This window comes from Salmo salar, chromosome ssa23, assembly GCF_905237065.1.
Source record: "Salmo salar chromosome ssa23, Ssal_v3.1, whole genome shotgun sequence".
Classification (NCBI taxonomy): Eukaryota; Metazoa; Chordata; class Actinopteri; order Salmoniformes; family Salmonidae; genus Salmo; species Salmo salar.
The window spans coordinates 37,007,379-37,030,264 of record NC_059464.1 but is presented as its reverse complement, the minus strand read 5'-3'; the positions used below and the strand labels follow the sequence as shown (position 1 = coordinate 37,030,264).

The window sequence follows — 22,886 nt, the reverse complement described above, 5'->3', positions numbered from 1 at the left end:
AATAGTTATTTGCTCAATTATCAGACGATGGAGGGGTTGACTATTGACTCATGGAGGGACCGATGTTACTTTGTTGTAACTGAACCGGTTTAGTCTAGGCATCTTTCTATGTCAATGCAAATGTTTGTGTTTTTAACCTTGGTTTCATTTCAAGATGGAATATGATACCTTACTGTAGTATTGGTTCATCCCATGTTCATACAACATATCCAGACTACTGTTCTACTGTTCTACTGTTCTCTTCTCTAATCCTGAGCATTGGTTCATCCCATGTTTATACAACATATCCAGACTACTGTTCTACTGTTCTCTTCTCTAATCCTGAGCATTGGTTCATCCCATGTTTATACAACATATCCAGACTACTGTTCTACTGTTCTCTTCTCTAATCCTGAGGTGGAACCAAACATTCCAATGCTGTACGTGTTCCCTGACACGCACACACGCACACACGCACACACACACACACACACACACACACACACACACACACACACACACACACACACACACACACACACACACACACACACACACACACACACACACACACACACACAGGGTGGTGTCACTGTGTGTGCATGAGGCGTGATAGTGTGTTGAGGAAATACATTAAAGCTCCCTATCATTTACAAGTTCTAACAAAATGGAGGGAAGGGATGATTGGGATCAAGAAGTAGACTAGACACATCATTGGATTTCACATTTCTGGAAACAAACGTGTCAATTATCATTGGAGAAAAGGTGAGTAAATCAATTTACCAGTGTGATATTTACACATTTAGAAGTAACCCACTCAATCACCATTACAGAAAGATTTTTGTAAACCAGAATACACAGTTTATTGAGCTGTTTAATACTAGTAAAAAGCATCGGTAATATAATTTACTCAAACATTTTATTGTAAATGAAAGTGTGATACTGCAGGACAATATTGAAGGCTACGCCCTAACTAAGATTACCTTTCTTTGCTTAGCAATGAACTATGTGAAATGCATGTATTGGTCTAGCAGAAGAATAGCTATTTATCTTCCACATGAGACCACTTCTTGATCAAACACTTTATACAAAATGTTTATGGGCCAATCCCGCCACTTTCAGGCTTTCCGGGCCAAGTGACTTCCTTCCCCTCATTTGTTATAATCCTGTAACTCCCTTTTGCTGGAGAACTGCATGGGTGAATGATAAAGTAATACAGTCTTCAAGTAGGCTACAGTAATAAGGATACAAACTACGCTGGTACTGAAACAGTGAGTACTATAGTTTTTACATATACGTTTCCCTATATTGTAAGTAGAACCTGATTCTCTCAGAATATAGGTATCTATTAATAAAAAAATGTTTTGACTGTTGGTTGTGTTCATGTGAACAAAGACTCAAGCTCTTGTGATACAAGCTCTTGAGGTACTCTGTTTTTTAATTACCTTTGTTCTAACTCTCAAATACTATGTCTTTGAACTAGCAGCTACTGTATAAAACACCTTGTATTGGGTTTTAGGGACAATGTCCAATGGGTGTGAATTTCTTTGTATTGACTGTTCCTTATTTTTGACACATTCCAATTGGAAAGCACCTGTATGAATGTATTTACGTCATGTAAAGTAAAGAAAAGTAATCCGCCGTGCTGTGGTCATTTAGAAAGTGATGTTATCAGAGTGCAGCACACCCTGCTTTAATTTGCCTGTGTGGAGCTGTCATCACTCAACCATGCAGTTGTTTAACAATGGTGGTGGCTAAGTATCCACTCTCCTCTGTCATTGCAACCAAGTTTTTGCAAGCAGAGGCACAATATTTTGTGTGTAAGAAAGAATGGGTGTTGGCTACAACTTGAGTTTAAACCAGTGGTGTAAAGTACTTAAGTAAAAATACTTTCAAGTACTACTTAAGTTGTTCTTTAGGTATCTGTACTTTACTATAAAAAAATATTGACAAGTTTTACTTTTCCTCCACTACATTCCTGAAGTAAATAATGTACTTTTTACTCCTTACATTTTCTCTGACATCCAAAAGTACTCGTAACATTTTTATGGTCCAATTCACACACTTTTTAAGAGAACATCCCTGGTCATCCCTGCTGCCTCTGATCTGGCGGACTCACTAAACACAAATGCTTAATTTGTAAATTATGTCTGAGTGTTGGAGTGTGCCCCTGGCTATCCGTAAATTAAAAAAAAACAAGAAAATCATTTAATCTGGTTTGATTAATATAAAGAATGTGAAATGATTTATACTTTTAATATACTTAAGTATATTTAAAACCAAATACTTTTAGACTTTTACTCAAGTAGTATTTTGCTAGGTGACTTTCACTTTTACTTGACTAATTTTCTATTAAGGTATCTTTACTTTTACTCAAGTATGACAATTTGGTACTTTTTCCACCACTGGTTTAAATTTCAACATCAAAGCTATGATCTCCAAACAATTATCTGTAAACCTAACAAAAATGGTTTAAGGCAAAGAAAATGATTAGTGCTTTATCTTACCAGAGGAGACTGCTGAGGAGCAACAGTACAGTAACTGTGTTAAAGTAGAAGTTGGTGTCAATAAACACAGTAGCAACCTGAGCTATGAACTAACCAAATTGCTTTTCCTCATTGCCTGTGTTTGCTGTTTGCGCTCGATTCTAGGTCACAGCTACACCATGTTTCCTACAACCATATTAGCTAAGGGCACCGTAACCCCTAACACTACAGCCAGCCACACCACCGCCGCTCCCGGGTTTATAGACCAACTACTGAACAAGATTCCCTGTGAGTAACCCCCTAAATCCCCCCCCCTGACCCCCCCCCCATGGCAGGGGAGAGCTGCCTGCCTTGGCACCTGTTTCCATGTGTCATATCTAATTCCACTCCCAACACACATTTCTTAGCTCTCCATTTTCACTTATTATACAAGTTTATATCTCCTGAATCTTGCTGGCTGTGCTCTTGCTGCATGCTTCAGATGTGTGTCATAGTGAGACAAGTTGACTACACTGACTCTCTCAAGACTTGGCAGCTAGGGGCTGCTGCACTCACATAAATACAAGGCAAATGTCTTTTTGAATAGCTCTCCATTTCTCCTTGTTACAAGTTCATCTCTCCTTAATCCTGCTGGCTGTGCTCTTGCCTCATGCTTCAGATGTGTGTCACAATGAGACAAACGGCTGTCTTTTTTTTTGTCTTACTCAGTGCCACGATGGGCCATTTACACCATCTTTGCTGTCATTGTCTTGATGTTTTTGGTGTGTATTATCTGCATCTGTGCGAAATGCTGCTGCAAGAGCAAGAAAAAGACAAAAAAGAAGCCGGACAATCAAATCAATCTACAAGCGGTGAATGGTTCCTCGACTACATCACTAGTAAGTACTGGGAGTAGTAGTCGTCGTAGCTAGATCTTGGTGGGATAGCGCAGAGCGTCTGCTCCATTCTATCCATTTATTTTTGTTTAGACTGGTCGCCGTTGTGAAGAAGGAGTGAGGTAGAGGTGCAGCTTTAGCTCCTTATGTCTGTTAGGATGGGCCGCTGATTGAAGGATTGGTTGGCTGGCCGATGAATGTGATTGGCTGGTTCAAGCTATGACAGTGTTCTTGATGGGCAGGTCCAACATGGCTCGGATGATGCAGGCTACGGCTCAGCTAAAAACCGGGGAAGACTGCTCTATTCTCTGGAATACAAGGCACAAGAGGTTAGAATTAACTGAATTAGTCTTTTGAACTTGTAACTTGATCAAAATACTGTAGCCACCACAAGCCATACAACCAGAGGTCCCCTTTGATCACAGATTAAACAAGATATTAATTATCACACATATAAAGAGAAATGTCTGCTTTTTCAAAATATCACTGAAGTAGAATTCAGTGTGTATTTCTTTTTCTACCATACAGTGATATAGCGTTTTCCTGGCACCCTTATCTTCCCCTACTATCTTTGACTATCCTGCCATCTCTCATACCCTGCAGTTGACAGTGGGGCTCAAAGAGGCTGCAGCTCTGACAGCCATGGACCGGAGTGGCACCTCTGACCCCTATGTTAAAGTCTACATCACTCCCAACAAGTCAAAGACATTCGAGACTAAGGTCTACAGGAAAACCCTCAACCCTGTGTTCAATGAACACTTCACATTTAAGGTATTTGAGGGGTATTATACACATGTTATTATAGCAGTATTATCAGACAGTATACCAATTTGAGAGGTTTTTAAACTGTTTCACATACTATACACAGTGTGAGTCTGTGTTTCTGCACCACTCTTGACTCGTGCCTGACTATCTTGTGTCCAGATTGACAAGGCTGAGCTCAATGAGTCCACCATAGTCATGAAAGTGTTCGACTTCGATAGATTCTCCAAACACGACATCATCGGAGAACTGAGGCTGCAGCTCGGAATCATCGACTGGAACCATGTGATCGAAGAGTGGGAAGACCTGAGAGAACCCTCCAAGTTTGAGGTCAGGAGATTTACTTGATTTCTGGAACCAAATAGTGCAGGTCAAAAGTTTTTTTTCAAACAGCATTTGAATATCACAAAGTTCTCAAATCTAGCCATAGGCCTACTTTGCCTTGACATCTATAGGCCCACATACTGAATTTCCACATGTGATTACAGGATGAAATTCTGGGGGAGATCTGCTTCTCATTGCGCTACGTCCCCACCACTAACAAGCTGACTGTTGTCATCCTGGAAGCCAAGAACTTAAAGAGTATGGACAAAGGGGGCTCATCAGGTAGGTGCCTGGCTCTCTGAGAGGAAGACTGAGCGGTTGTTTTGCTGAAGAGGCTAGTTATGATTAGCCTGGAATCCAGACCTGTTTTGTGCTGACATTCCACTCCTTGTTCTCAGTCAGTGTCATGCGACAAACATGTAACATGGAGAAACAAAGAGTCGAATGTTACCACAAAACAGGTCTGGATTCCAGCCTATTAATTAAACAAATAATATTCCGTTATTATTGAGGCCAGTTTCGATTATCACAAATAATACTGCATTATTTGTGAGGCAGTGGACGCTCAAACTACTCTTTACTGTATTCATGTACACTGTAGATCCCTATGTAAAAGTGCAGCTAGCTCTGGACAAGAAGAAGTGGAAGAGAAAGAAGACGTCTGTTAAAAAGTCCACACTGAATCCCTACTTCAACGAATCCTTTACGTTTGATGTGTCGTTTGAACAAATTCAAGTAAGTATGATCTTTTCTCAGAATGTGGCTAAGATGAGGCCAGTTACAAGCTCATCTGCCTGCATGCTATGGAGGTCCAGAAAAGAGGCCATCTCTTTACATTCTAATGTTATTTTGTTGGCAAATTATTTAAACAAAAAGATTATGGGACATTCTCTTTAGAAGCACAGTTTGCAGTGACTGTTCTCTGCTGTTGCTCCCTCCAGAGGGTTCACCTGATGATTTCCGTGTGGGACCATGACAAGTTGACCAGGAACGACGCCATAGGGAAGATTTTCCTGGGTTGTGATGCTGCAGGGAACCAGCTGAGGCACTGGGCAGACATGCTGTCCAATCCCCGTAGGCCTGTGGCTCAGTGGCACAACCTGCTTTCCAACGAACAAGTGGACTCCACCCTCGACCTCAAACACACAGTTAGGATCCCCTTCATCAATAAGAACTTTTGAGAAATCTTAGACTCGCTTGCCAGACTCATGGCACTCAAGTGGCTGTGGGAAGAGGTTAGAGGAAATCCTCCTCCATGGCCCGACATAACCAGATTCCTCCTTCTACTTCACTAAGCTAATAGCAGCTTGGAGGCCCTAGCACTTTTAAACGCTGCAAAATACAGTGCCTTCAGAAAGTATTCACATCCCTTGACTTTTCAACATTTTGTTGTGTTACAGCCTGAATTTAAAATTGATTATATTGAGATTTTTATGTCACTGTCCTACACACGATACCCTATAATTTCAAAGTGGAATTATGTTTTTAGAAATATTTACAAAAAATATTTTTATGAAAAGCTGAAATGTTTTGAGTCAATAAGTATTGAACCCCTTTGCTATGACACGCCTAAATAAGTTCAGGAGTAAAAATGTGCTTAAGAAGTCACATAATAAGTTGCATGAACTCTGTGTGCAATTATAGTGTTTAACATGATTTGTGAATGACTACCTCATCTCTATAGCCCACACATACAATTATCTGTAAGGTCCCTCAGTCGATTTGTGAATTTCAAACACAGATTTAACCACAAAGACCAGGGAGGTTTTCCAATGCTTCTCAAAGAAGGGCACCTATTTGTAGATGAGTAAAACCTTCTTTTTTTTTAAGCAGACATTGAATATCCTTTTGAGCATGGTGAAATTACACTTTGGATGGTGTATTAATACACCCAGTCACTTTAAAGATACAGGCGTCCTTCCTAACTAAGGAAGAAAAACACTCTGGGATTTCACCATGAGGACAATGGTGATTTTAAAACAGTTACAGAGTTCAATGGCTGTGATAGGAGAAAACTGAGGATGGATCAACAACATTGTAGTTACTCCCCAATACTAACCTAAATGACAGAGTGAAAAGAAGCAAACCTGTACAAAATAAGGCAATAAGGCACTAAAGTAAAACTGCAAAAAATGTGGCAAAGAAATGAACTTAATGTCCTGAATACAAAGTGTTACATTTTAGGGCAAATCCAACATAACACATCACTGAGTACCACTCTTCATATTTTCAAGCATGGTGTTGGCTCTATCATGTTATGGGTATGCTTGTCATCGGCAAGGACTAGGGAGTTTTTTGGGGGATTAAAAAGAAATGGAATAGAGCTAAGCACAGGCAAAAGCCTAGGCGAAAACCTGGTTCAGTCTGCTTTCCAACAGACACTGGGAGACAAATTCACCTTTCAGCAGGACAATAACCTAAAACACAGTTGCTTACCAAGCCAACATTGAATGTTCCTGAGTGGTCTAGTTACAGTTTTGACTTAAATCAGGCTTGAAAATCTAAGTAATGGCTGTCTAGCAATGATCAACAACAAACTTGACAAAGCTTGAAGAATTTTAAAAAGAATAATGTGCAAATATCGTAAAATCCAGGTGTGAAAAGCTCTTAGAGATTTTCCCAGAAAGACTCACATTTGTAATCTCAGCCAAATGTGATTATAACATGTATTGACTCAGGGGTGTGAATACTTATGTAAATGGTGTGAATACTTATGTAAATCATTTTCAATAAATGTTCTAAAAACATGTTTTCACTTTGTTATTTTAAGGTTTTTGTGTAGATGGTTGCGAAAAAATCTATTTAATCCATTTTGAATTTAGGCTGTAACAGAACAAACTGTGGAATAAGTCAAGGGGTATGGATACTTTCTGAAGGCACTGTTTATGCTGCCATTTTTATAGACATTTCATAATAAACACATGATAATTTAGGAATAATACAATTATAGAAGCTCAACTATTTTCTATGTAGTTCATTGTTTATTGGTTTTATCCTCAGGTTGAATAGCCTTATAGGCAAACTTGAACGCTGCACATATGACTGGCATGTTCATAAAAACGTCATTACAATTTGTCTCAGTTGAAGAACAATTGTCATAGTGTCTACCTCAAGTTATTCAACAAACAATGCCCCATATGGAAATATTATAAAACTCTTACTTGATGGAAATATGCAATAAATCCATTTATGGCTTCTAATTTCCCCAAAGCATCTGATTGAATGTGTCTGATTGAATCTCAGATGATAATATCATGTGTCCTACCTTGGGTCAATTAACCTGAGTTCAGCAGCCTCCTCTCTCCCAATAGACACAGGGTTGGTACAGTGGGAAATCAGGGAGCCACAGCAGTGTCAGCCTATAATACTTTTAGATTAACATGGATCCCTATGGGAGGGATAAAAACAGAAGCAGGGCTTGGAGTCTGAGCCAGCGTAGTCAGCACCTACTGTACACATGCTCATTACAGCTACCTAATGAGGAGCTATGTTTTGGACAGAGCACTGGAAGCACTGAGGCCACTACAAGAGGGGATGTTGCTTACTGCTCTCACAGGTGGTCAGGTGTAACATATTGAATGGTATGAAATAAGTAAAGGAGTTTTTTTCATAGCTTGAGTGCATGTTGTCAAACATAGCCTTAATACAATAGTATTGCAACACATGTAGCAATATTGCAACAAATATGGAAGTTTGAGTATAACTTGGAAAGGCTTAGACTTTAAATCATGACACTGTGATTGAACTGGGTTCTAACCATGCTAGGTCAGTTACCATAGAGTGAAATTCAAAGAAGGGGTTATGCCTATAAGAGGAAATTAGAAGGATTCAAAGAAAATGTCTTCAATCTCCAATAAAGAATTTCAACAATTATGGTTGTATTGGAAATTAAATAGACCTTCTCTCATTTCCATTTATAATGTTTCAATGGAAATCAAATAGATTTTCTCAGAACCCTCTTCATTATTCCGGTGAATTGTTACTTCCTGGAAAGAGATGAATGGATGACCAGTGTGTGTGAGAGCAGAACTGCACATGTTACCAGAACATAAGGATCTGAGTGATGATCCAGCAGCAGTGCCAAACCAAAGGTCATGGCTGTGTTTTCCGCCCACTCTGTCCTGTGACACAGGCTCTCCCGCTGGGTGACCTGGCCTGTGGTGAACCTCCCAACGCTGGGCACAGTAACATCAAAGAGCCCCTGGGAACCTTGGAACATGCCTGTTCTGATCCTGACTACAGGCCTGATCAATAAACCATGGATAGCATACTCCCTGGTAGAGTTAATATGCCCACTCCCTGGTAGAGTTAATAAGCCCACTCCCTGGTAGAGTTAGTAAGCTCACTCCCTGGTAGAGTTAATATGCCCACTCCCTGGTAGAGTTAATAAGCCCACTCCCTGGTAGAGTTAGTAAGCTCACTCCCTGGTAGAATTAGTAAGCCCGCTCCCTGGTAGAGTTAGTAAGCCCACTCCCTGGTAGAGTTAGTAAGCTCACTCACTGGTAGAGTTAATAAGCCCACTCCCTGGTAGAGTAGTAAACTCACTCCCTGGTAGAGTTAGTAAGCCCACTCCCTGGTAGAGTTAGTAAGCTCACTCCCTGGTAGAGTTAATATGCCCACTCCCTGGTAGAGTTAATAAGCCCACTCCCTGGTAGAGTTAGTAAGTTCACTCCCTGGTAGAATTAGTAAGCTCGCTCCCTGGTAGAATTAGTAAGCCCACTCCCTGGTAGAGTTAATAAGCCCACTCCCTGGTAGAGTTAGTAAGCTCACTCCCTGGTAGAGTTAGTAAGCCCACTCCCTGGTAGAGTTAGTAAGCTCACTCCCTGGTAGAATTAGTAAGCCCACTCCCTGGTAGAGTTAATAAGCCCACTCCCTGGTAGAATTAGTAAGCCCACTCCCTGGTAGAGTTAGTAAGCCCACTCCCTGGTAGAGTTAGTAAGCCCACTCCCTGGTAGAGTTAATATGACCACTCCCTGGTAGAGTTAGTAAGCCCACTCCCTGGTAGAGTTAATAAGCCCACTCCCTGGTAGAGTTAGTAAGCCCACTCCCTGGTAGAGTTAGTAAGCTCACTCCCTGGTAGAATTAGTAAGCCCACTCCCTGGTAGAGTTAGTAAGCCCACTCCCTGGTAGAGTTAGTAAGCCCACTCCCTGGTAGAGTTAGTAAGCCCACTCCCTGGTAGAGTTAGTAAGCCCACTCCCTGGTAGAGTAAGTAAGCCCACTCCCTGGTAGAGTTAGTAAGCCCACTCCCTGGTAGAGTTAGTAAGCCCACTCCCTGGTAGAGTTAGTAAGTTCACTCCCTGGTAGAGTTAGTAAGCCCACTCCCTGGTAGAGTAGTAAGCTCACTCCCTGGTAGAGTTAGTAAGCCCACTCCCTGGTAGAGTAAGTAAGCCCACTCCCTGTTAGAGTTAGTAAGCCCACTCCCTGGTAGAGTTAGTAAGCCCACTCCCTGGTAGAGTAGTAAGCTCACTCCCTGGTAGAGTTAGTAAGCCCACTCCCTGGTAGAGTTAGTAAGTTCACTCCCTGGTAGAGTAGTAAGCTCACTCCCTGGTAGTTAGTAAGCTCACTCCCTGGTAGAGTTAGTAAGCCCACTCCCTGGTAGAGTAAGTAAGCCCACTCCCTGGTAGAGTTAGTAAGTTCACTCCCTGGTAGAGTAGTAAGCTCACTCCCTGGTAGAGTTAGTAAGCCCACTCCCTGGTAGAGTTAGTAAGCCCACTCCCTGGTAGAGTTAGTAAGTTCACTCCCTGGTAGAGTAGTAAGCTCACTCCCTGGTAGTTAGTAAGCTCACTCCCTGGTAGAGTTAGTAAGCCCACTCCCTGGTAGAGTAAGTAAGCCCACTCCCTGGTAGAGTTAGTAAGTTCACTCCCTGGTAGAGTAGTAAGCTCACTCCCTGGTAGAGTTAGTAAGCCCACTCCCTGGTAGAGTAAGTAAGCCCAGTCCCTGTTAGAGTTAGTAAGCCCACTCCCTGGTAGAGTTAGTAAGCCCACTCCCTGGTAGAGTTAATAAGCCCACTCCATGTGTCACGTCCTGGCCAGTATAAGGGTTAATTGGTATTGTAGTTTGGTCAGGACGTGGCAGAGGGTATTTGTTTTATGTGGTTCAGGGTGGTGTTTTTGTAGTAAGGGCATTTGATTTAGCACTGTTTGAAATTCACGTATTTCTATGTTGATCTAGTTAGTTGTATGTCTATGTTTGGTTAATTGGGGTGGACTTCCAATTGAAGGCAGCTGTGTGGTGTTGCCTTTGATTGGAAGTCCTATATTAGTTGGGTGTGTTTGTCTGTTTAATTGTGGGAGATTGTTCTGAGTTTAGCCTTGTCAGACTGTGTGTTGATCGTTCGGTCTCTTTTGTTATTTTGGTGTTCATTTTGGAGTTAATAAACCTCAAGATGAGCTTACATATACCTGCTGCGTTTTGGTCCTCCTTAACCAAAGACAACCGTGACACCATGGTACCAGACACATCACATGACACCAAGAGTCATTTAGCATGAGGCAAATGGGCAGAAAACAAGCAGATGATCTGTCAACGGGGCTCCATCTAATTCATAATGTGGTTGTTAGTTCTCTCTAAGCATATTGTTTGAAGTGCTTCTGGAGTCATTGTTTGCGTAAAGACCCAAACGTCACAAGCAGGTGTTGAATAATAGGCACAGAGGAGAGAGAAAGGCCTCGGAGAGGCAGGTGTCTTGGCAACAGGCAGGGCCTTCCCTTGCCATCTCGCGGAGTTCTTATCGACGCATATCTTGCACCTGAAAATTAAGATCTGAGAAGCTTGAGGGGTTCTTTGAAATGTAAATGACGCCCACCCACCTACACACCTACTCCCCCACCTACACACCTACCCCCCACCTACTCACCTACCCACCCACTCTCTGGACGTTGTGTGTTTGTATATCCATGCATTCGTAAGTGTCCAACACTATACCAACACTTCATTCACACCGACACCACAAATGCCCTGGACATTTCACAATGGCACCTCAGTCATGATGTTTGTCAGTAAATGTGCAGTATGACACACTGCTGGACTGACTCCTCTGTCATCATGACTATGAGATATTCACCTTAAATTATAAACCTTTTGATGTTACCTATTGCGTGATGCATATTAAATAGAAAGAGGCTTGTGCAGCTTACAATGCTGATATAGAAATTGCTATAGTAAGGTTTTCAAGGACACAGTTACAACATCTGGCCTGCTATCTCCCTATACACCACCCTATCTAGTGAGTTCCATATGTCCTCCATAGTCAGATGGGCTATGTCATTGAGATTCAACTATTTTATCTCTATGGGCCTATGTCATAAAGATACAACTATTCTATCACTATGGGCCTATGTCATAGAGATAAAACTATTCTATCACTATGGGCCTATGTCATGGAGATAAAACTATTCTATCACTATGGGCCTATGTCATGGAGATAAAACTATTCTATCACTATGGGCCTATGTCATGGAGATAAAACTATTCTATCACTATGGCCCTATGTCATAGAGATAAAACTATTCTATCCCTATGGGCCTATGTCATAGAGATAAAACTATTATATCCCTATGGGCCTATGTCATAGAGATAAAACTATTCTATCCCTATGGGCCTATGTCATAGAGATAAAACTATTCTCTCTCTATGGACTATGTGCTCAGCTGCTCTGTATGCAGCAGGGTGACATCATGTGACTAGCGTTTCCAGGATACCTGGAGTGCGGCTAAGCTGCCCAATTAAAGCTCGCCTTGAAAACCATTGCCTCATACAGTTTAAGTGATTGCTCTCAATGAGGGTTTGCTTCATGCAGATTGCAACCAGGGCATGATAAGAAGGATTATTTATCAATTGAGAGACGACGAGAGAAAATCCAATAAAATCATAGGCTATCACTACACAAGGTGAGTGTTTAAACCTTTTTGAATGTGAATTAGGCATAGGCAGCTTAGTATCCCAGATTGTTCCTTAATCATTTGTAGGCTAACAATGTGGGATAGATAATATTATGTTATATGGTAATTTAATCTAATGATATAACCATTTGATTATTGAAGAATATAATAATTCTATGAGCCTACTCGATCATTACACAACATTAAGGTTGTTTTCTACATTTTTTTTGTTATCTGAATTCTTAAAAAAAAAAAAACTGTCATGGACTGTCAGTCCCTTGAATCGATTGCCCAGACGAATTTGAGAGTAGCATTTCTCCAGCCCATTTATACCAAACCAATGGGACTGGATCACTATCAGACCAAGATGTCAAGATTTATATTTTAATATTCCATAAAATCAATTGATGACATTTGATACGTCTAATGCAGGCAATATTTGTTCAATTTTGTTATTTGTATATTCAATACAATTTTTCCTTGACAGAGTTGTCAACACAGGGGCCACAACGGACCACATTTACCGGGGGTGTATTTATTACGGAAACCGTTTACCGTTTAACAACCAAACGGAAGCAACAGAGAAAATTGAACGAAATGGGGCGGGACCTACCTGATTTTGTCCAATAGGAACTCTCGATTGCTTTTTCCTCTTGGAATGGACGGTTTTTGCAACAACAAAAAATAACAGACGAAACGTTTTGCAACAGAATCGGCGTAATGATTACACCTCAGTAGAATTCCTAGTCTCGTCATTGAGGTGATTTGTCCACGTGAGCTTCCGTACTGTTCATTCAGCTGAGAGCTGCAAAGAGCGAGTGGATGGGGGGTTTGTGCTAACTGGAATTTCTATCAATTTCATTCTTGTTGTATGGACATCTATGCAATAGTGTACTGTTTGTCTACATTATTTCGAATGCGCATTTGTGTGTGTGTCTCTTGCTGATTGGCGAGCATTCATTAAACAGCGACACTGCACCAACCTGTTCTAGCTAGCTAAATTTGCTAACAGTAGCTAGCTAACGTTAGCAAGCTGTGTGCATACGGCATACCATAGCAGGCAGCAATGTTATAATGCAATACATTAATTTAGAAGAAATATGCTATGCTAAAAATGATTTGATTAGGCTCGGTTAGTCAATGCACGGCTTGGCACACGTCCCCAGGAATCCTACCGCTAGCTGATTAACTGGCTGGTAAAAACAGCAGCGAGCCGACGGCCACCACCACAACATGAGTCAGATTAACGTTAGATGTCGCGCTCTTTGAATACTCTCTCTGCTACTGATGATGATGCTGCTCATCTTTCATTTCAGTTTTACGGCGGCGGAGGGAGATTCTCTACTATGACAATTGGTATATTTAGTTACCTAGGCAGTGTTGATTGATAGTTACAGATTGTCAGCAGCCATTATCAACACTGATATCGGATGGCTTTGGAAAATGTTGAAACCAATGTTGATCATCAGAATCCTCAATTAATCTGTTTGTCTTGCTCATCAGGAGGCAGAAAATGGAAACCGTGGAAAAATGGAACAAATGCCTAATATCACCTAAGTTGTTGGATAGAAAAGTATTTCCCAAACATAATGGCGAGACAGGTACTTGTTCTTCATGGGTACACATAAAACAATGTTGCTTAAGTCATTGTGTATGAATGAATGGTAAATGAAAATACAGAACTGAAAATATCAATGTTCTTTCATTCACAGGCATGATTGTGAAGCATCTTCACAACACATTCAGACTTCAACATAGTTTGCAGATACAGTCCATCAGTCGCTCAGAATGTGCCACTGGTAAGAAAATATTTGTCCTAAAACCCAGTGTCCTTTTTTTATCCTGGTAATATTTAAATATTTTTGGAGCGCTGCATCCTAAATGTTGGGGTTGGGTTTTTGATTAGAATCTGTTTTAACACTGCATTAGCTACAGCATATACAGAGGGTTCATTCTTATCATAACTAATCACATTGTAACACAGTTAAATATTCACAATGCCTTTGTCAATCAGGGATATCTCAATGTTAATGTTTAGCCCCTCAGCAAGCAACAATTGGTCTAATATAAAAGGCTCCATTGTCTAGTACAGGGTTTCCCAAACTCTATCCTGGCCCCTTCCCCGGGTAAACATTTTGGTTTTTGCCCGAGCACTACACAGCTGCTTAAAATAATCAAAGCTTGATGATGAGTTGGTTATTTGAATCAGCTGTGCAGTGCTAGTGCAAAAACCAAAATGTTTACCTGGAGAGGGGAAACCCTGTACGAGTTTGGGAAACCCTGTACTAGTAGAACAGAACTGGCAACATTCACAGAGTGGTTGAGCTATTTATAAAACCACAGATGTGGCACTGTGACTATCCTTTTGCTTGTATGAGGCACTATGCTGTTGAGGCCTTTCTCGTAGTTTAAGAAACATTAGAACTGCAAAGTTACAGAACTTGGCAAGGCCTAATCACTGGATGTTTTCCTACTTGTATATGTGATTCAGGCTCCTGTCCAAATTTGATGATGAGTAGGAATGAGCACCACGAGCCTCGGCCTGTCCCTGTTGCCCTCACCCCCCAGCTTGTCCCAAGGGCCCATCGGCCCCTCTGCCTCTCCGTCTCCTCAGATAGCAATGGCCGCTTCAAAGCTCTGGAGACCCAAGAGTGGAAAAACAATCTCAAAGCCCAGGTATGTCTGTCTACTAGGCCTATACTGATGGGTTTCCCCATCAGTGAGTACTGTTAGCTATGTGGGTGGCTGTAGTACTTGCATTTTAACCAGGGATTGGAACTGAAATTATTTGCCCAGAGCCACAATTTCTTTCTTTCCGTTCCACTGTTCCAACCAGCAAAATACAGTTCTGAACTGGTTCGAACACCAAAAAAGAAACTGTTTATCATTCCTTTTTGTTCCCTTTTAAACCTCTGAAATCAAATTACTTCACCAATGAAAGAGCAGCTTGCTATGGAGCTGGCAAGCTATGTACATGCATTGGACAGACAAATGTAGCGAAGGGTGTGACATGTGACTGACATTGGAATGTCTTTGAACTTCATAGAGTTGGCTTAACTAACGTTGGACCAGAGCTAGCCCTTGATTATGAGTTTTTTGAGAGCTAGACCAGAGCAAGCTAAAAAGCTAGCTATAGTGCATTCGGGAAAGTATTCAGACCCCTTGACTTTTTCCACATTTTGTTACGTTACAGCCTTATTCTAAAAATAAGTAAACATTTTTCCCCCCCTTTATCAATCTACACACAATACACCATAATGACAAAGCAAAATCTGAGGTCCTGAGCACTCTGGGGCAGGTTTTCATCAAGGATCTCTCTGTACTTTGCTCTGTTCATCTTTCCCTCGATCATGACTAGTCTCCCAGTTCCTGCCACTGAAAAACACCCCCACAGCATGATGCTGCCACCACCATGCTTCACTGTAGGGAGAGTGCAAAGTTTCCTCCAGACGTGAAGCTTGGCATTCAGGCCAAAGAGTTCCATCTGGGACCAGAGCATCTTGAGTCATTTCGTTGCCTTTTGACAAACTCCAAGCGGACTGTCCTGCCTTTTACTGAGGAGTGGCTTCTGTCTGGCGACTATACGATAAAGGCCTGATTGGTGGAGTGCTGCAGAGATGAGAGAACCTTCCAGAAGGACAACCATCTCCACAGAGGAACTCTAGAGCTCTGTTAGTGACCATCGGGTTGTTGGTCACCTCCCTGACCAAGGCCCTTCTCCCCCGATTGCACAGTTTGGCGGCCAGCTCTAAGAAGAGTCTTGGTGGTTCCAAACTTCTTCCATTTAAGAATGATGGAGGCCACTGTGTTCTTGGGGACATTTTTTGGTACCCTTCCCCAGATCTGTGCCTCGACACAATCCTGTCTCGGAGCTCTACGGACAATTCCTTCAACCTCATGGCTTGGTTTTTGCTCTGACATGCACTGTCAACTGATGGACCTTATATTCACAGGTGTGCCTTTCCAAATTGTATCAAATCAATTGAATTTACCACAGGTGGACTCCAAGTTGTAGAAACACCTCAAGGATGATCAGTAGAAACAGGATGGACCTGAGCTCAATTTTGAGTGTCATAGCAAAGGGTCTTACAATTTTTAAATAAGTTATTTCTGTTTTTTATTTGTAATACATTTACAATCATTTCCACAAACCTGTTTCGCTTTGTATTTATGGGGTATTGTGTGTAGATTGATGAGGAAAAACTATTATTTAATACATTTTAGAGTAAAGCTGTAATGTAACAAGATGGAAAAAGTCAAGGGGTCTGAATACTTCCCGAATGCACTGTAGCTAACAAGCTTCTGTGTGCAGAGCGGCACCAGAATTAAAATAAAAACACGTCTTACCTTTTTGTAGCTAATAAATCCAATGTGAAACATGAAATCTATATTGTCCTTAACTAGCGTTAAGAAAGGTAATCCATTGTTCTCTAATTACACTAAACAAAAATATAAATCCAACATGAAAAGTGTTGGTCCCATGTTTCATGGGCTGAAATAAAAGGTCCCAGAAATGTTCCATACACACAGCGCTTATTTCTATCAAATTTTGTGCACAAATTTGTTTACATCCATGTTAGTGAGCATTTCTCCTTTGCCAAGGTAGTCCATCCACCTGACAGGTGTGGCATATCAAGAAGCGGATTAAACAGCACGATCATTACACAGGTGCACCTTGTGCTGGGGACATTAAAAGACCACTCTAAAATGTGCTGTTTTGTCACACAACACAATGCCTCAGATGTCTCAAGTTTTAAGGGAGTGTGTAATTGGCATGCTGACTGCAGGAAGGTCCACCAGAGCTGTTGCCAGAGAATAAAATGTTCATTTCTCTACCATAATGTCGTTTTAGAGAATTTGTCAGTACGTCCAACCGGCCTCACAACCCACGTGTAACCATGCCAGCCGTGGACCGCCACATCAGGCTTCTTCACCTGCAGGATCATCTGAAACCAGCCATCCGGGCAGCTGATGAAACTGTGGGTTTGCACAACCAAATAATTTCTGCACAAACGGTCTGAAACCGTCTTAGGGAAACTCATCTGTGTGCTCGCTGTCCTCACCAAGTTCTTGACAAGACTGCAGTTGGGCGTCATAACCGAATTCAGTGGGCAAATGCTCACCCTCAATGGCCACTGGCACACTAAAGAAGTGTGCTCTTCACAGATAAATTCCGGTTTCAACTGTACTGGGAAGATGGCAGACAGCGTCTATATAGCATCGTGTTGGCGAGCGGTTTGCTGATGACAACGTTGTGAACAGAGTGCCCCATGGTGGCAGAGTGCCTGTATTCCAGTCATGTGAAATCCTTAGATTAGGGCCTAATGAATTTATTTAAATTGACTGATTTCCTTATGTACTGTAACTCAGTAAAATCTTTGAAATTGTTGCGTTTTATGTTATTGTTCAGTGTAAAATCTCTCCCTAATTTCTGAATGATGCCTGTAACGTCAGTAGCAACAGTAAGTAGCCTGCTCGGGGGGGAGGGGCAGGTAGCCAACACACACACACACTGACAAAGATTTCCTGCTGGCAGGCAGACACTGGAATTAGTTTCTGAGTTGACAGTGAGGGCTCTGCATAGGTGCTTTATTGTTTTTTTTTGTGGGACTGGGAAAAAATGTCCGGAATGTAAAATAACGTTAACCGGTTGCCATGCTTTTTAAAATAATGGCTCTGTTCCAGAACAGTTTAGATCACATTCGTTGTCGGTTCTGGTTCTGTTCCTCCCCCCAAAAAAATACCTTTTCGGTTCCAGCCCCTGATTGTTACTAGTATTTGAATGTATTGCTGGCATCCCAAAATGAATTTCTTAGAAAATATCGGTGTCCTATCTTTTGGTATGGTGCCCTACTTCAGTATGCTTTGTGTGTGTGTTTGATGTCGTTTGTGTCTCCCTGCAGATGGAGCAGGCCCACAGTGCAGGAGCAGCCAGCAGCACAGGCTCCCTGGAGAGGGCCTCGTTGTTTTGTGCCTCTGGTTCCACCACGGCCTCCAGCTCTGGCCTATCCAGCCCCGTGGAGAACCTCACCAAGAGCAAGTCCTCCAGCCGCTTCTCCCTATTTTCCCCTCCCTGGAACAGCAGCTCAGAGTCCGACTCCAACCCCCCCTCCCGCTCCGGCTCCAAGAAGCTGCGTAACTACAGCATGAGGGCTGCCACAGGTCCGGCCGGGGTGGGGGCAGTGGGTAGGACGGGTCCACCAGACACCCCAGACACACCCAAACTGAACGTCCCGGAACACTTCCAGTACTCTGAGCCCGTCATCTCCAAGGTGACGGACTACATCTTCGTGGGCAACCTGAACGCAGCGTACAACGGGCGCACGCTGTGTCGCAACAACATTGACAGCATCATCGACATGAGCAGCATGCCGGGGGACCCCGGCCCAAGCCTCAGCCTTATCCCTTGCACCTGCTCCCGAGGCGCCCGCCACAGCTGGTCCCGCCTCAAGGTGGACATCTGCGATGTCCCAGACGCGCTGGGCGAGGGAAGCCCCGCCCTGAAGCAGCACTGCTTCGAGGACATCAACGAGTGCATCGAGGCTTCCACGGAAAAAAGGAAACGAGTGCTGGTCCACTGCCGTGACGGGTACTCCCTGGCTCCGACCTGTATCATCCAGTACCTCATGGTGAAGCAGAATATGCGGCTGATCTCGGCCTACGAGCTGCTGAGGGCCAAGTACCCTGTTAACATCAGGGAGTGTCACCAGAATGTCCTGGTGAGCCTGGAGAGAGCTCTGCGGCCTGGAGGCAACGTGGACCCAGAGTGCTTCAAGCAGGCCATCTCAAGGAAAGTGGCCTGGACCTGACCTGGCTCCTCCCCCTCCACTCCACTCTCCCTGTAGTTTGGCCCTCTTTATTTTTCTAATCTAACCGTGGCATTCAATGGATATTTTTCTATGGACAATTTTTGAAAGGCAGCTTTACTTTCTGTCATAGTCAACTGGATATGGAGATGTTGCCACTAACAGTGAGCTTCAAACATATTTGGACTGACATTTGTTGTTGTTTTGGCTCTGTACTCCAGCACTTTGGAGGTTAAAGTGCAGACTGTCAGCTTTAATTTTAGGGTATTTTCATCCATATCTGGTGAACCATTGTAGAAGTGTTTAGAAGCATATTTTATTTACAATAAAAGTGACTCCAAAATGACACTATATGTTATTTACCATTAATTTCTATTGGGCACAAAATTATCTGAAACACCACCAGAACAAACAGCAAATGCCTTCAACAAGTTTGTAGTCTCACAAGCTTGATGTAATCTTTGCGTGCTAGGAATATGGGACCAAATACTAAACTTTTGACCAGTTTAATACAAATATAAGTGAATTTGTCCCAATACTTTTGGTATGTGCAAAAAGTGCTGTACTTTCTTAACAGTTCACCAGATATGGATGAAAATACCCTAAAATTAAAGCTGACAGTCAGCACTTTAACCTCAGTCATTGTATCATTTCAAATCCAAAGTGCTGGAGTACAGAGCCAAAACAACATGTCAGTCCCAATACTTTTGAAGCTCACTGTACTTGCGACGCATCAAAATGCTTGTGAAAATGTAAATGCAAGTTGATGTATTTGTCCTCTTCTGAGCCCGTGAATTTGACTTTGATGTTTCTCCATAAGCGATTAGATGTTTTACTCTTTACATCTGCTAGATATGGAAAATGTTTCATTCTAGACTGTGACTTCAGGCTGAATAAGCCCTTTGCCACGCTGGTTTTATTGTGGCTGTGTTTTTATTTCAGGGGAATTTGAATGGGAGTTCTCAGGAGAACTAATGATGATGTCATTCCAATATAGCTGCAAACACTGCTGATCTAATCTGAAAGCTCTGTGTGAATAATGGAGGACGTCACTGCTCTCTTGGATCTACATCGGCCAATCACAGGAGCAGATCATTACTGTACTATATCAGCGACATGCAGGGGACTTTGCACATGGTTGCCGATTTGTTGTTGTAAATCCCTCCCTCACACCTCAATTGGTCTGTGACCCTCCTGCCACAGACAGACATGACAATGTGGTATCCTCCTCAGACATTTTCCATTATGGTTCAGAAGACCAGGTGGAAGACAATGAATTATCATAGATCGTCCTCTATGAGGAAAACTAACTTACATGACGTTCCCTATCACTTTAACTCACCGTTGTAAACATTTGCTGTGGTACTTCTTGGAAACTGTGGCTTTGTAATTTCAGCTGTTGTGTATGCAATGAAAATGGATGGTCAGTATCTATCTCTCTGGAATGTCAGTATTAGTATATTATAAATCAGACTGAATGGTGATTCAATGTTGTACTGCGAGAAATTCTATTGCACTACCTAAAAAGGTTCTCCAGAAATGCACAGTTTGATGGATATTAGTAAGCTGACATGAATTTAAACACAACTTTTTTATTATCATTGTTCTGTGGTATGGAAATGTCTTTGTAAAATTATTGTTTTGAAGACTTTGTGCTCTAGTGTTCGATTCAGTTAATTTGGTCCCAATATTATTCCCTTAAAGGGACAGTTTGTTCAAAAGTAATATTTCCATTATTTTACTTATCTTGGAAGTAGTCATAGACCAGTAGTGACTACGTCTAGGATTAGGGTTTCATTACTTTGCTTCAGCCACAACAGGCTAAATGTTAGCATTCTCTACCTCAACACAAGGGTTGAATGTTGCCCACTTTAGAACTGTCTGAATTGCAAAATCAACTCAAATTAACATAACATTGGAAAGCAAAACTTTCTCTCCAGGGAGTTGTGTAGAGGCTCATATGATTTAGAAAATAGTTACATTTCTGTAAAAAAAAAAAAAGAAATGTCTTGCTACAGTAATTTATCATATTCATAAAATGCCACTGATCCAATGTTATTGTAGTATGGTTATGATCATAAACCACTATTCTTTTATCTGACAGATTTAATATTAGAGTTGCTTATTTTTGTCAGCAGTGGTTGTAGTACATTTTTGTTGTTCTGTGACCAGTATGGGTGGAATGGAAGCTTCACTATATGAGTATGGTGCCTTTGCTTGAATTTGTCTTGTGCGACTGTACAGTGACACTTGCACACTTTGTATGCAGTTGTTGAGCGTTGATAAACATTTTTCTACTTTAAAATGTTGCCTATTGATGCTCTCAATGTTTTTAATTGGAATACATGAGGTAAGGATTTTATGAAAGAATACAGTTATGTGAATTGGTTATTGCTGTAACATGTTTTGGTGGTCAGTGGGTGCACAGTCTTATGTACTATGCGAAATGTGGATGTGATCAGGGTTACAGAATGACCCTAACTTTCCCAAAATTCCCAGGTGTTCCAGAAATCCTGGTCGGAGGATTCAGGATTGTCTGTGTATTTCCACCTGATTCCTGGAATCTACCAACTGGGATTTCTGGAAAACCTGGGAATTTTGCAACCCTAGATGTGATGATTCAACATTTTGTGCAATACTGCACGCCATACAATTTAGGCCATAGACGGATGTTTTAACATTTTCAAGGTGAATATACTATATTTAAAAATAAACGGTTATATAAGGTTTATTTGACCCTTGTGATGGTGTCTTTGGATCGTCTCTCAACTTTGGTTTGGTTTTACAACTTGTTCTCAGGTGAACTGTATAATGGCCCAGAATGTTCTGACTGAACTGTATATGAAACCAGAATATGTGAAGCAATGCATTTCCTGTGTCGAGTTTTTGGTAGGTGTACATATTAAAAAAAGACGTTACATCATTGCCATATGTATATTGTTTGACCGGATTATTCTGTGTAGAAACGTAAACAAAGTTGAGTCTTAGTGTTCTCAGGGTTCTATTCATTAGTGTATACCATAGCAAATGTTGCAAAACGTTTTTTTAATCAAAGACTTGTTTCTTATCAGTTCAGGTTCAGGTAGTCCATCCCCATTTCTGTCCGTTTCCTTCCGTTTGATGTCTAGTGAATTTACACAAGGCTAATCTTGGATTCCCCCCATCAATATCATTCGTGATGTGAACAAGTGCACACTCGGGGAGGGCGGAAAGGTTAGAGAATCATAGGAAAATGCGGGCTTCAAGGTTTGAGGTCGAGCATCAGGAAACTATTATTCTTCTCTCTGAAGAGGAGACACACACACAAAATACCCTCTGCAGAATAAGGAGCCAGGCACCAGTTTTAAAATAATCAGCTTTAAACATTCACATTCGTGAAGAAATTGCATCTTGACGACATCAGACATTCCTGCAGAGGGTGAGGGGGGGGCTTGCTGACCCTGACCCCATCACAGTATTATTAGCCTTATCCCACACACAGGGCTAACACACTCTCTGCTGCTGTGGCCTGTCTGTCACCAGCCTCCATGACTTCTATGACCTGCACGACTTCAGCTTTCCCTTCCTTTATTCCATCGCCTTGCCCCTCTTCTGGCTCTCACTGGTCCTTAAGTGCTACATATCTCCACAGTTTGCCTCTCTCCTCCCCTCCCATCTCCCCATTCCCAGGCTGCATGTTGAGGCTGCTGTATTCACTTACCCACCTGTCCAACCCATTAGTGATGTGACGTCTGCAAAGAGCCTTTTTACATGCGATCGGGCATTTGATATCA

At 41.9% G+C, this 22,886-nt stretch overlaps 2 protein-coding genes and 1 long non-coding RNA gene across 6 annotated transcripts; 2 read left to right on the top strand and 1 right to left on the bottom strand.

Moving 5' to 3' along the window:
• Positions 1 to 550: 550 nt before the first annotated feature.
• On the top strand, positions 551 to 6,335 carry LOC106584516 (synaptotagmin-1-like). Of its 2 annotated transcripts, XM_045706085.1 has the most exons (10): positions 574 to 744; positions 1,102 to 1,250; positions 2,631 to 2,753; positions 3,174 to 3,343; positions 3,583 to 3,669; positions 3,944 to 4,111; positions 4,265 to 4,432; positions 4,591 to 4,708; positions 5,028 to 5,161; positions 5,368 to 6,335. In XM_045706085.1, the coding sequence occupies exons 3-10, from the start codon at positions 2,645 to 2,647 to the stop codon at positions 5,605 to 5,607; spliced, it is 1,194 nt and encodes a 397-aa protein (XP_045562041.1). In that variant the 5' UTR covers positions 574 to 744; positions 1,102 to 1,250; positions 2,631 to 2,644; the 3' UTR covers positions 5,608 to 6,335. The 2 variants fall into 2 exon arrangements, with proteins under 2 accessions (XP_014025387.1, XP_045562041.1); XM_014169912.2 differs by lacking the exon at positions 1,102 to 1,250 and having other exon boundaries at positions 551 to 744.
• LOC123729820 (uncharacterized) lies at positions 3,205 to 13,039 on the bottom strand. The gene is made up of 2 exons (XR_006761479.1): positions 12,921 to 13,039; positions 3,205 to 3,648 (listed from the first exon to the last, which is right to left on the bottom strand). It is a non-coding gene; the product is annotated as an uncharacterized lncRNA (long non-coding RNA).
• Positions 12,941 to 22,038, top strand: LOC106584515 (uncharacterized). 3 transcript variants are annotated; one of them, XM_014169911.2, is made up of 5 exons: positions 12,941 to 13,067; positions 13,811 to 13,908; positions 14,020 to 14,106; positions 14,799 to 14,983; positions 18,211 to 22,038. In XM_014169911.2, the coding sequence occupies exons 2-5, from the start codon at positions 13,821 to 13,823 to the stop codon at positions 19,114 to 19,116; spliced, it is 1,266 nt and encodes a 421-aa protein (XP_014025386.2). In that variant the 5' UTR covers positions 12,941 to 13,067; positions 13,811 to 13,820; the 3' UTR covers positions 19,117 to 22,038. The 3 variants fall into 3 exon arrangements, with proteins under 3 accessions (XP_014025386.2, XP_014025383.2, XP_014025385.2); XM_014169908.2 differs by having other exon boundaries at positions 12,956 to 13,136; XM_014169910.2 differs by having other exon boundaries at positions 12,981 to 13,663.
• The last annotated feature ends 848 nt before the right edge of the window (positions 22,039 to 22,886 follow it).

Coding starts and splice junctions, on each gene's coding strand:
- LOC106584516 (XM_014169912.2), top strand. CDS start 2,645: ATGTTTCCTACAACCATATTAGCTAAGGGCACCGTAACCCCTAACACT. Junction 2,754..3,173: donor ACTACTGAACAAGATTCCCT/GTGAGTAACCCC, acceptor TGTCTTACTCAG/TGCCACGATGGGCCATTTAC. Junction 5,162..5,367: donor TGTCGTTTGAACAAATTCAA/GTAAGTATGATC, acceptor TGCTCCCTCCAG/AGGGTTCACCTGATGATTTC.
- LOC106584515 (XM_014169911.2), top strand. CDS start 13,821: ATGGAAACCGTGGAAAAATGGAACAAATGCCTAATATCACCTAAGTTG. Junction 13,909..14,019: donor CAAACATAATGGCGAGACAG/GTACTTGTTCTT, acceptor TTTCATTCACAG/GCATGATTGTGAAGCATCTT. Junction 14,984..18,210: donor AAAACAATCTCAAAGCCCAG/GTATGTCTGTCT, acceptor GTCTCCCTGCAG/ATGGAGCAGGCCCACAGTGC.